The following is a 12,889-nucleotide window of genomic DNA, read 5'->3' on the forward strand; positions in this document are numbered from 1 at the left end:
GCCTTAGTGTAAATATGCTATACTCTAGTCTGGTTTTGGTCTCAACTCTGTCTCACACCTCTGAAGAGTCAGTCAACACAAAACCTTGGGACTTCAGAGTGCACAAAATCGAGGAAAGAGTGACTCTTTGGGGTTGGTGAGACCATGACCAAACATGACCAGACTCGAGTACTGCAGCACACTGCTAATCTTAGTTCATTTTGATCCATGTCATTATTAACTTTACACTTCCTAGAAATCTTGGAAATATGCCTGGAAATATTTTCACGCTGGGCAAACTAGAACTTGCATTTTGCTGTTGTTCAACAATAATGTGTAGGTAAAGGACTGAATTAGTCCTTCCTGCATAAAAAACGCAAAGCTAAAATACCCTCGGCCCTATGAGTCTTGTGTTCTTTATAATTTGCAGTTGTTTAATTAATTATTAAGATCCTGTTGTCTTACATACAATTTGTAAATGTTCATTGAAGCCCCTCTATTAATCTGTCAATCAAAAACAATATTGAGTTATGTGTGGGGACGCGGCTCAAGGAGCGGTCCAGCGTCTGACTGAACCCAGCGCTAAATAACCAGAAGCAGCTCCAAAAGAAACAATTTTATTTTCTAATCACCCTTCGGTACTGTACAAGAAATACAAATTAAATAATACTGGTGGGGTGAAGAGGCTGCGCGCTCTCTCAGCGCCTCAACGGACCGGAGCCCGAACGTTCTGGACTCAGGTCTTCCGCCGACACCCCCCAGGTGGCTTTTCCCAGAACTGTACTCTGTGGAGGGGGAACAGAGGTGAGATTATTCGATACTATTACCAGAAAGCTATTAAAGGCACACTTATCAGCAACACGTTCAGTTCAGGTTTCAGAGTTAATTCAGATGAACAGCTGCTCATGGCTTGTGTAGGTTTATTATTCCGCACACCACAGCCGCGAGGAGCAAACAAGACAATTTCTTCAATGTTCAAATTTAGCTGTGCAAAAACACCACATTATATTCACAAATAAGCCTTTAAAGATAATCACCTCTGACGTGTGCTGACAGCTTTTGCCTCTCACCCTAGTCCTCCTTCACAGACGTAACGTCAAACTCTGGAGCGGCCCTCAGCGTCCCCAACGGTCGATACAAGGCCGTAACAAGGTTGTATTCTCCGGCAAACAGCCCTCATCACTGCTGGCTTAAATGCAGCTCCTCATTTCTTCATTGACGCCAGCTGAGAGTCCTTAGTCTGCACGTGAATGTCACAGGTGTTGCAGATCATCCTGATAAAGAGCCGCACGAGGATGCAACAGGTGCAACCAATCATCACAGAGGTGAGAGACTCTTCTGCAGCACAACTTTCCCAGAGGTCAGTCCCAGACCACCTAGGAAGGAAAACAAACACAAACCCAACAAAACAGTGTCCAGCCAAGCCCCCCCAACACACAACAGTACCCCCCGTTAACGGGAAGCCTCCCGGCGACCGCACAGACCTGACCCGAAAACCGTCCCTCTAGTCGGGGTCCAAACAGGAAACAGGCAGCAACGACGCCCACAGGGTCCACAGCAGGTAACAGGGCCAGGAAACGCGGCCGGAAGGCAGGCTGGCAACAAAACAAAAACACCCCCAAAAACCCCAAAAGAGTCCCAACACAACCCCACATAAAAAAAAAAAAAAAAATACAAAAAAAAAAAAAAACCAGCATCCCCCCCAGAGAACACCATCAACACATCCCAGGGAAGCACCCCGGGGAAAACACAAAAAGAAAAACATAACACCCACCCCAACACCACCCCAGGGGACCGTCCCATCAAACCCCAGGGGACACTCCCACGACCCAGAAAAACCCCCACCACCCAAGCCAAACTCGGCCAGCTGACTCCACAGTCAACCTCCCCCCCCCCCCCCCCCCCAGAGGACCGTTCCATCAAAAACCCCAGAGGGGGAGGACAGGAGGAACACAAACAACATAACATTCACAGAACCCCGGGGAACACCAAAAACCACCCCAGGGCAAACAAAACAAAGGACAAGCCCCGTGGACCTCCCCAGCACACCGAAAACCCCGGAACACCCTCAGAGTTGGTCGGCAAGTACGTCATGGCGAACAGCTCAGGACCACTGAGCTGGGGAAGACGACGGGGGAAAAAACAACCCAGCTCCATCCCCAAGGGCAGGGGAAAACCGGCACCAAGGCCGGCGTCGTCTCTCCGACCATACTCCAGCCTATCAAGAGGGGGGGGCAACAGAAAAGGCGTACGGCTCTGATCGGCCCCACCACTCCGACCGGAGTATATCCCCACTGCCCAACACCTCAGCGATTCCAATGGTGGACGGTCAGAGGCTCACTGAGGCTGGAGTGGAACCGGGAATCAACTAAACTCAAACAAAGGACCCTGGACCCCCCCCAGGTGCAGAGGTTTTCATGGGAACGCCCAGCGTAACCAACCTGCACCACCCCACAACACCAAAGACAGATGGCCAGAAGTGTGTGAGGCAGGGGTAGGGGACAGGGAAATAAAAAATAACAAAACAAAACAATCCACCCCACTAAAAAAAAAAAATTAAATACTATAAACAATAAAAAAAAAAACTCCTACTCACCTGAGTCCAAACGAACTCCGATCAGCCTGTTCACTCCACTAGGACTACATACAAATACTGTGCCCATAAATCAAAATACCGATTTTTTTTTCCCCATTTACATCTCAACCCCTCCAAAAAACACCTGGAGCAACATCACTGAGCTGTTTCCTGTCGCTCAGTCGACCGGGGCAATATAACAGTTCTATTACTTCCGAGTTGCATCGGCTCCTCCACTAGAGGAGCTAGAGGTCCCGTCGGAGGAGTCTCAGTGGCACGAAGAAGAGGCGGTCCGGACTTGTGTCGAGGAGAACCCCGAGACCCAAAACTCCGCTCGGACACTCGCCCTCTCTCCCGTCCACGCTCATTAATCCGATCGTCCAGACGGATAACCAAGGATATCAACTCATCTAATTCCTTCGGTTCGTCACGGACCGCTAGCTCGTCTTTCAGGAAATCGTTCAACCCGTCTATAAACACCCCCCTCAAAGCAGCAACGTTCCACCCAGACTGTGCGGGAAAAAATCGAAAATCCACAGAATAGTCTGCTGCGCTACGTCGCCCCTGTCGGAGATTCAGCAATCGCTGAACCGATGTATCTGTCTTCACCGGATGATCAAAAACCAAACGAAATTCACGGGAAACTTCATCGAAGGTTTCCAACAGTGGTGATTTGCTGCTCCACAACGCAGTGGCCCACGTCAGGGCATCACCCCGCAGCAGATTTAGAACGTATGCAACGCGGCTACTCTCAGAAGAAAAAGATGCCGGTCGCTGAGAAAAAACTAAAGAACACTGCATTAAAAACGGAGCACAAGCCTCTACATTTCCCGAATAAGGCTCTGGGTGACAAATAACCGGTTCAACTGCCGAATCTCTAGACGGCGAACTTATCTGCCCCGGGCTTGATGGAACCGGAGCTGCAGCCGCAGGAAGCGGAACAGCCTGCGCTACAAGCTCCGTCACTCGGGCGTCTGTCTGCTTAATTTGGATTGAAAGGTGCTGTACTTGCTCCCAAATCATCTCCAGGTGTTTCTGGACTCTCTCCTGAAATGGAGCTGCTTCTGCCGCTGGGTCCATACTGGTGTGTCCGGAGAATTCTGTTATGTGTGGGACGCGGCTCGAGGAGCGGTCCAGCGTCTGACTGAACCCAGTGCTAAATAACCAGAAGCAGCTCCAAAAGAAACAATTTTATTTTCTAATCACCCTTCAGAACTGTGCAAGAAATACAAATTAAATAATACTGGTGGGGTGAAGAGGCTGCGCGCTCTCTCAGCACCTCAACGGACCGGATTCCGAACGTTCTGGACTCAGGTCTTCCGCCGACACCCCCCAGGTGGCTTTTCCCAGAACTGTACTCTGTGGAGGGGGAACAGAGGTGAAATTATTCGATACTATTACCAGAAAGCTATTAAAGGCACACTTATCAGCAACACGTTCAGTTCAGGTTTCAGAGTTAATTCAGATGAACAGCTGTTCACGGCTTGTATAGGTTTATTATTCCGCACACCACAGCCGCGAGGAGCAAACAAGACAATTTCTTCAATGTTCAAATTTAGCTGTGCAAAAAACACCACATTATATTCACAAATAAGCCTTTAAAGATAATCACCTCTGACGTGTGCTGACAGCTTTTGCCTCTCACCCTAGTCCTCCTTCACAGACGTAACGTCAAACTCTGGAGCGGCCCTCAGCGTCCCCAACGGTCGATACAAGGTCGTAACAAGGTTGTATTCTCCGGCAAACAGCCCTCATCACTGCTGGCTTAAATGCAGCTCCTCATTTCTTCATTGACGCCAGCTGAGAGTCCTTAGTCTGCACGTGAATGTCACAGGTGTTGCAGATCATCCTGATAAAGAGCGGACGAGGATGCAACAGGTGCAACCAATCATCACAGAGGTGAGAGACTCTTCTGCAGCACAACTTCCCAGAGGTCAGTCCCAGACCACCTAGGAAGGAAAACAAACACAAACCCACAAAACAGTGTCCAGCCAAGCCCCCCAACACACAACAATTGACGTTTTAATAGTGTCTGCAAGAGGGCTGTGTGTGTGCGTGCACATGAACGTTTGACAAAAGCAGAAGTTATGCAATCAAGGAATATATAGTTAGCTTTGAGTTCGCGGAAGTTACGTGCACGCTAATGCCACAAAATGTGTTATCAGGTTACAAAACTGTGTTTTCAGTTTTAGAAATGTTTATTTCTCACAATATTTTACATAATATATAACAATGAGGACATATTTACACACAAATGAAACAGTTTTGCAGCTGGTTACCAGTATGTGATGTCACCATGCTAACATCCACAAAATAAATTCAGAGGTGTTATTAGATTCCAAAACGGTGTTTTCAGTTTTAGAAGCATTTATTTCTTGCTAGCTTTTACATAATATATGAGAGACATGTATAGAACACAAAGTAAGCAGTTTTGAAGAGACCAGCCACTGATGTCACAGTGCAGCTCTACTCTGATTGGCTGTCATCCCCCGCCACTCAAAAACAAAGCAGAACAGATTCAAACAGAATGTGACTTTTTAACCTCTTAAAATATGTCAAGGTTGGCCATCTTTGAACTTGTCCAAGGTCTGTGTCCCAATAATGATCCCTGTGAATTTGAAGACTGTGGCAATAACAGAACTGCACTCGTGGACTCTAAAACCTGCTGCTGCGTTTAGTTATGTCCACTTGCTACCTCTTTTTAACATAAAGCGCTCTTACAAGTTTTGGATGTTTAACTCAGTTGAGTGGACATAACTAAATGATGGTCATATGTTGGCCTTAGGTAAAAAGTCTGGGAATGAGGCAGATTAAAGGATTTGGTTTGGCATGTTGTTATGATTAAGACTCTCAAAGGTGATTCTCGATTTGCCTGTCTTCACCTCTGCTCATGAACTTTGGGTAATAACAAAAAGAACAAGGGGCAGAAATGAGATTACTCCTGGACAGGGTGAGAAGCTCAAATATCGTGGAGAGACTTGAAGTAGAACTGCTGCTTCTTTGCACTAAAAGAAGCCAGTTGAAGTGGTTCAGGCATCCGGTGCGGATGCCCTCTGGTGGTCTCCCTTGGGAGGTCATTCAGGCATGGTCAACTGGGAGGAAGCTCCGGGGAAGACCAAGACTATGTTGGAGAGATTATATTTCCCGGTTGGTTTGGGAATAACTCAAAATCCCCCAGGAAGATCTAAAGGACTTGGCTGTGGATAGGGAAGTGTGGGATGAGCTGCTTGGTCTACTGCCACTGTGACCCAGACCTTGATAAGTGGAAGAACATGAATGAGTGCTGTCATTGTGATAAGAAAGGTTTTTAGGAATGAGAGAATGTATTATGTTTATGACAGTCTCCACTAGGATAGCTAACCAGTGTGTGTGTGTGTGTGCACGCGCACTAACTGGACTGAATTTCATTGAGCAACATAAGAGTTGACCTGAAAATTCCTGTTCTGGTTTGTACAGACTCTGCTTTGTTGTCTCTTTGGCTCTGTTCTCTTCTAATGCCGTGTTAACAATTTTCTCTCTCTCTCTTTTGAAAGGCTTCCCTCCTCTCTCCCCTTTCCCCAAATGAGGCATAGTTATTGCAACTGGTCAAAAGCAGGCAAATGAGGTCAGATCTCATTCGGGCTCATTAAGTCCCTCATACTGGACAGACATCGATGGAACAGCTTCAGTGATCTTCAAACCAACAGCGAAGTGGATTGCTGCTGTCATCTTCTGTGGGAAAAGCCACAGTGTTTCTGTCAGCTGAGCCTCGATTGCTTGGAGTATTGTATCGATTTTACAAAAGACCAGGAATGAGTTTGGAGGTAGGTTGATGACGATGCAAGGCTCCGAGGATGGCGGTGGCGATGGTGATGGAGGCGGTCATGTGGACACACTGAGCACAGAGGAACTAGAATGTAAGATCTGCTTCTGTTCATACAGCCTGGGGAGTCGAAGGCCAAAGGTACTTAAGTGCTGCCACTGTCTGTGCGCAAAGTGCCTTGCAAATATCATAGACCTTGGGGAGTCAACAACCAATACTGTGGTGTGCCCCTTCTGCCGGACCATCACCAGAATGCCAGGGGAAATGGTTAACAGCCTGCCAGATGACTGCAACATGGTGATGGCACTGGCACTTCAGAGCAGGAGGTTCCACTGCTACCCAGAGACAAATACAGAGTTGGTCCTCAGCCCAAGACATCTTAGCTCGCTGATGGACAGGAACCCAAGTCTGACAACACATTCCTCTACTTCCTCCTCCACCACTTACTCCTCCATCCGAGGCTCCCCAAACATTGTGGTCATCACCATAATGGAACCACCACCTGTGCATACCTCCAGCCAGGACTTCCACCTTCACCACCAGCTTGGATACCACACGCCGATCCACAGCTATCACTCATCCAGTCTAGACTCATTGGCGTCCATCACTCAGAGGTGGAGAGTGTGGAACTGTGCTGCCCTTTTGTGGCAGACAATAGCCAGGGTCTTGGTGTGGGTGCTGGGATTGCTGTACTTCAGCTCGCTACCGATGGGGGTTTACCTGCTCATCATGCAGAGGACCACTGTTGGGATGGTCCTGGTGAGCCTGGTTCCTGCCAGTCTCATCATGATCATGGTCTATGGGTTCTGCCAGTGTATCTTCCATGAATTGTGGAACTGTATGCCACCACAATGGGGGTGACATGAATATATGAATATGGAATTGTGTACTCTGGACAAGTCAGACAATAGACCTGGAATTCACTAACAGGGACGATGGCACCATGCTACTGAAATTATAATTTTATGCCAGAAGAATTATTTTCCTGCATTAATGCAAAGAAGAGATAAAGATCAGATGTACATGGCAGTAAGAACTCACTAGTTAAGACACCAATGACAATAATTTTTTACCTTGATAACAGACTAACTATAACACTGTTCAATAGCAAGGACTTGGGTTCAAGGACTGTATAGGTTCTAGCTCTGGGATTGATATCCACCCCGGGGTGTCGGTAAGGAACACAGACAGGATGCTGGAATAACTTTAGGCTCCTTTAATCATCGACATACAGCAGCTCACTACCTTTGCACTGTCAGTGTACATGTGGTGGTCTATAAAAAGGAAAATAAATTACAAGTGCACTCTATTACATGCTGATACAATGGCTTATTATACCTACAGCTACAACATTCACATAGGAGAACTGAATTATAATAAACTACCGTTAACACTTATCACACCTGAACAAAACAAAGACTATACGGCTAGCACTGCACTGGTCATTACTAGCATTAGCATGTAGCTCCTACTGCTAAATGGTCTCAAATACAACAGAACTAAGAACAAAAATATTATGAAACCCAAACTACACATTGCTCATACAGTGACAAACATAACAATCATTCATGCAGCTCTCATGATATTAAACTTACCTTTGTCAGCTACGCACATATAACTTGAGTTGCCAATGTGGCTGCACATGGCCACATGCACCCTGCACAGCGCGCCGCTCTCATTGGACCAACATCTCTGCTATTATGGCATTGTGGGATAGCTCGCGTCCATAGATTGAGCTCGCCGGACTACTTCCGCTACACTGCTCAGCGTGCCGCTCTCTTTGGTGCGACAACACACAGAAAGTGTCTCTTTGTCCCAGATAGATCTCTTTCAGTGCAGCTTCTTGTTCTGACTTTAACACAAAGTTAACACCCAAGTCTTTCATTGCCAAGTGCCGCATCAAACTCCATCGTGTCAATGTTTACAATGTGCTTAAGCAATAACAGGTGAAGGTGCTCATAAACTTTAAGTTTCTTAACTATTTATTACGGCCACTCTTAAAACTTTAGTTCTCTTTATAATTTTATTACTGGAAAATTTTAGAATTTTGAGCTGTTGCCCCAGCGACCTGACTCCGGATAAAGCGGAAGAAAATGGATGGATGGATGGAGATATACTCATTATTTCACAGGAATATATCACAATTATCTGGGAACTACTTTTTACGCAGGAATTCATCAAGCACGTTGGTCACGGGCGCGTACTGACACAGAATCCCCAGAAACTGTGGAAAGTTGTTCGGCCAAAACGAGAGTGTCCACTTTTAGCTTGCCATAAGATATGCTCGTGGCACTCGTGAGAGTGTGGGCCACATGTTGAACTTAATTACAGTGTTGTGTAAGTCTGAGATAAAGAGCGCACTTACCAGTGCTCGCCACCAGAGGTCTCACTACACCTTACTATATCGAGAACATCTCTCAGTGAACTCACTGCCTTTCCAACAAACACATTCAGCTCTTCCCTCCAAGAATTCCCCCCAGTCTGCATATATAGTAATGGTAAATGCCACACTGGCAGAACCATTTATGTACATTAATAAACATATATGCAATTTATTCTTGCAAGACAGAAGGTATGTATTGCGTGAGTGAACGTGGTGTGCGTGTGTGACCCCATCCGCCCTTCCCGATCAGCCTGCACCATCCTACTCAAAGGCCAACCGACAACTTCTATCAGGAAGGGCCGACCACCAAAGCAACACGAAGACAGATAAGAACGAAAGACAGGTGGTGAAGACAATAAATGAGAAGTTATGAGAAGTGAGACACCGAGGAGTCGGGACCCCAACCATACAACTTACCAGGACAAACAACCACACATGAACAAGCAGTGACAGCAACACACTGTTGTCTAATTAGTGAGCATCCGTACCCTAGTCTAGAACACTGGAGTCTTGCTCCCCTTAAGAGCACCCAAAACTGAATAGTGGTGACGGCCACAAACACACAACCATCCACACACAGAGACCCAGATCACAGCTAAATATCTGATCACGACTGTGGCTGGTGTGTTGGGCCAAGACTATGAGGGTGATTCTTTAACTACGGGCACTATTGGCCTTGTAAATGTAATTTCCACCACACCATTGCCTTACAATATAAAGCGCCTTGGGGCAACTATTTGTTGTGATTTGGCGCTATATACATGTGCTCTGATGTCACTGTTTATCTCCATAGAAACTACCCAAACAATCTTTCATACAAACTGTTTAAAGGGACATTACAGTGTTGTGGTGGAAATTACGGCAATAGTGTGGGACAACTACATTTTGTTTAAAAAAATCACAACAGTTGTATGACATTGAATACTCCAATTATGTTTTGATTATTTTACTGATATTTTATTCAGAGATATTTTAAAACATTAGAAAAAACGTTTCTTTGCCATTCATTTTTATCATTGAAGATCAAAAAGCACAAAACGGCAATATTTGCATATAATGATGCTGAAAAAAGGTGAAAAAGTCATCATAGACTACTAGAACAAATTTCTTAACACACTTTCATTGTAAAGATAACTATAAAAGTGTGAAATTTCCCCTTTTTTCTGTTTTTCATACAATATGATCAAAGGACATAATAAGTGCCCGTAGTCTAAGAATCACCCATGACGTGGACCACTCTGGCACGTCAAAAGCCATACAGCCGACTGCACGCAACAGACAGAAATGGGTCCAAGACGCAGGGCCCCAGGAGAAACCAGGAGAAAAAGTGCAATGGAAGGGAATAGGGGCCAGGAAGGGCAGCCACCAGCCAAAAATGTGTGTGTGTGTGTGTGTGGGAGCGGGGGGAGTCTGCCTCGCGCCACACACACACAATTTTTCACATTTTTTATTTACAGCATATAATCAGTCTCAGAGTTTGTGTTCATCTCACAATATTTTGTGAGACTTTCCTATAGTGTTGTAGTACTCATGTCCAGTCTTGGTCTCAAGGCAACCTTTTCACTTACTCTGCTTTGTCTCGGGACTGAAAGCAATTGTACTCACTCTTCACTCAGCCCAAGACTAGAAAAAAATCTCAGTCTTGGACAAGAATAGCTCTTAGTTTCAGACTACAACAAGCCTCAGTCTCTGACTAGAATAGTCATCACTATAAGATGTCTTGTTAGAGGACAAGTTGGGACATGCCTATCTCGGGTTTCAGTGCTTACCAGTCGAGTGAGTATAAGAGAAATTGTGGAGAGCTGGGCATGTCCCAACTTGTCCTCTCTCGCTCTCCATAATTTCTCTTATACTCACTCGACTGGTAAGCACTGAAAGCCGAGATAGGCATGTCCCAACTTGTCCTCTGGCAATCCAAAACGGAGGTGTTCCTTTGTCTGGCTTCATCAGTGAATTGGTTGTGACACGCGAAGCTTCCGCGCGGCTTTCCATGACAAAATCTCTTCTTAAAAGTGAAATCTGCCGGAAAATGGCTGATGTCCAGCTCTTGTGATAACCAGAGAAATTGCACACGACGGTCCCGGCTCCACACAGCGATCCGTTTAGATCTGGTGGTTTCTGCCTCGTCGTCACAGCTCGGAGTGCGGCACGCCGAGCGCCATTGTGGGCTGTCCTTAAAGCTGTAGTAACAGTCCTTATTCTCTGTGAAGCCCGTAAAATTTTCACCGAAAGCCAGATTTTTCGAATGGTTTCCAGCTGCATGTGTCTAACAGTTTCTGAAAAAATTCTGATGGAAAAAAAGTCCAAATCATTCCGCCATTTCCTGACAATGAAAATCCGACGAGGGTGTTGTGTGTTGGGGGGTTTGGCTGGATGTTTTTGTGTTGTTTTCTTTTCTTTGCTCTCCAGGTGGTATGCAAACTGGTTTTTGTCTGTGGAGAAGGTGCTGGCAGAAGAGTCCTTCACCCTCATCAGCATGATTTGCAGCACCTGTGGATGATGCTCACGTGCAAACTAAAAGACTTTCAGCTGAAGCAGATAATGAGATGGCGTTCTGCATTTAAGCCATGAGTGATTCAAGCAGAATTGCCGGGAACTCGACCTTGTGACGTTCGTTTGTGAGACGCTGAGGACCGCGCCTGGGTTTGACACATCGTGCCTGTGAAGGAGGACGGGTGAGGGACACATGCTGTCAGCACACATCAGAGGTGATTGATTGTCTGAATAAGTGTTAATAGTAATTTGGTATTTTGTTACGCAGTATATTTGAACATTGATGAGAATTGTGCAGCTTGCTTCTCATGGCTGTGGCGTGCGGACTGATGATCCTCCACCTGTTGTGAGAAGCTGCTCATTTACATAAAGCTTAAATTCAGACCTGAATGTGTTGCTGATAGTGTGTGCCTTTGAAGGATATTAGTTGTAGCTGTTGACTTACCTCACCTCTTCTATCCTTCACAGAGTCAGTTTGTCGTGTCCACCTGGGGGGTATTTGGCGGTGAATGTGAGTCCAGAAGCGCCGGGCTTCGATCCCTTTGGGCGCTGGAGAGCGCGCCGTCCTTCACTCCGCCAGATAAACGCACTTTTATGTTGTACACGGAGTATTGCACAAGAAGGGGAAAATAAAGTTGTTTTTTGGAACGGCTTTCTGGTTATTTAGCGCTGGGTTCAGTCAGACGCAGGTCCGCTCCTCAACCCGCGTCGGCACATAACAGTAGTTCCCGGCCATGCTAAAATGGACCCAGCGGCAGAAGCGGTTCCATTTGCTGAAAGAGTTCAAGAACACTTGGAGAAAATATGGGAGCAATTACAGCATCTCGCAAACCAAATTAAACAAACAGATGCCCGCGTTACGGAGCTTGCAGCGCAAGCCGTTCCGCTTCCTGCTGCTCCAGCTGCGGCACCATCGATACCGGTGCAGATAAGTCCGTCACCCAGAGATTCGGCTTCCGAACCGATTATTTGTCATCCGGAGCCTTATGCGGGAAACGTTGAAGCCTGTGCTCCGTTTTTGATGCAATGTTCTCTGGTTTTTGCTCATACCGTTGCCCAATGGTTGCTGAATCTCAGGCAGGGGAGGCGGAGTGCGGTGGATTATTCTGTGGATTTCCGAATTTTTTCTGCTCAGTCCGGTTGGAATGCCGCAGCTTTAAGAGGAGTGTTTGTGGATGGTTTAAACGATTCATTAAAAGACGAGCTAGCAGTCCGTGACGAACCAAAAGATTTAGATGAGCTAATATCTTTGGTTATTCGTCTAGATGATCGGATAAAGGAGCGTGGATGCAAGAGAGGGCGGACATCAGAGCGGGTCTTTTCGTTTCGGGGCATTCCCCGACACAGATCTGGGCTGCCTCTTCTTCGCCCCACTGAGACTCCTCCGACGGGACCTCTGGCTCCTCTTGCGGATGAGCCCATGCAGCTCGGACGAGCTGAAGCCGCCATATTGCCCCGTCACATAAACGTCAAGAAAAACAGTGATGACGTATCTCCAGGTGTTCTGGGACAGGCAAAATAATGGACACAAAAAAAAATAAATAAATTATTTGGGCTGTTTTTGTGTTTTTGTAAGGGGTTATAAATTGTTTGGGGATTTAGAGGCGGTTCTGGTGGAGTGAACGACTGGCGGTTCGGAGCTCGGCTGGACTCAGTC

At 46.4% G+C, this 12,889-nt stretch overlaps 1 protein-coding gene across 1 annotated transcript; it reads left to right on the forward strand.

Moving 5' to 3' along the window:
- Positions 1-6,371: 6,371 nt before the first annotated feature.
- rnf182 (ring finger protein 182) lies at positions 6,372-7,275 on the forward strand. Its single transcript, XM_034183774.1, has one exon. The coding sequence runs from the start codon at positions 6,372-6,374 to the stop codon at positions 7,215-7,217; it is 846 nt and encodes a 281-aa protein (XP_034039665.1). The 3' UTR covers positions 7,218-7,275.
- The last annotated feature ends 5,614 nt before the right edge of the window (positions 7,276-12,889 follow it).

Source organism: Thalassophryne amazonica, chromosome 12 (assembly GCF_902500255.1).
Source record: "Thalassophryne amazonica chromosome 12, fThaAma1.1, whole genome shotgun sequence".
In the NCBI taxonomy this organism is placed as follows: domain Eukaryota; kingdom Metazoa; phylum Chordata; class Actinopteri; order Batrachoidiformes; family Batrachoididae; genus Thalassophryne; species Thalassophryne amazonica.

What these genes read in the sequence shown, in the direction of transcription:
- rnf182 (XM_034183774.1), top strand. Translation starts at nt 6,372, where the DNA reads ATGCAAGGCTCCGAGGATGGCGGTGGCGATGGTGATGGAGGCGGTCAT.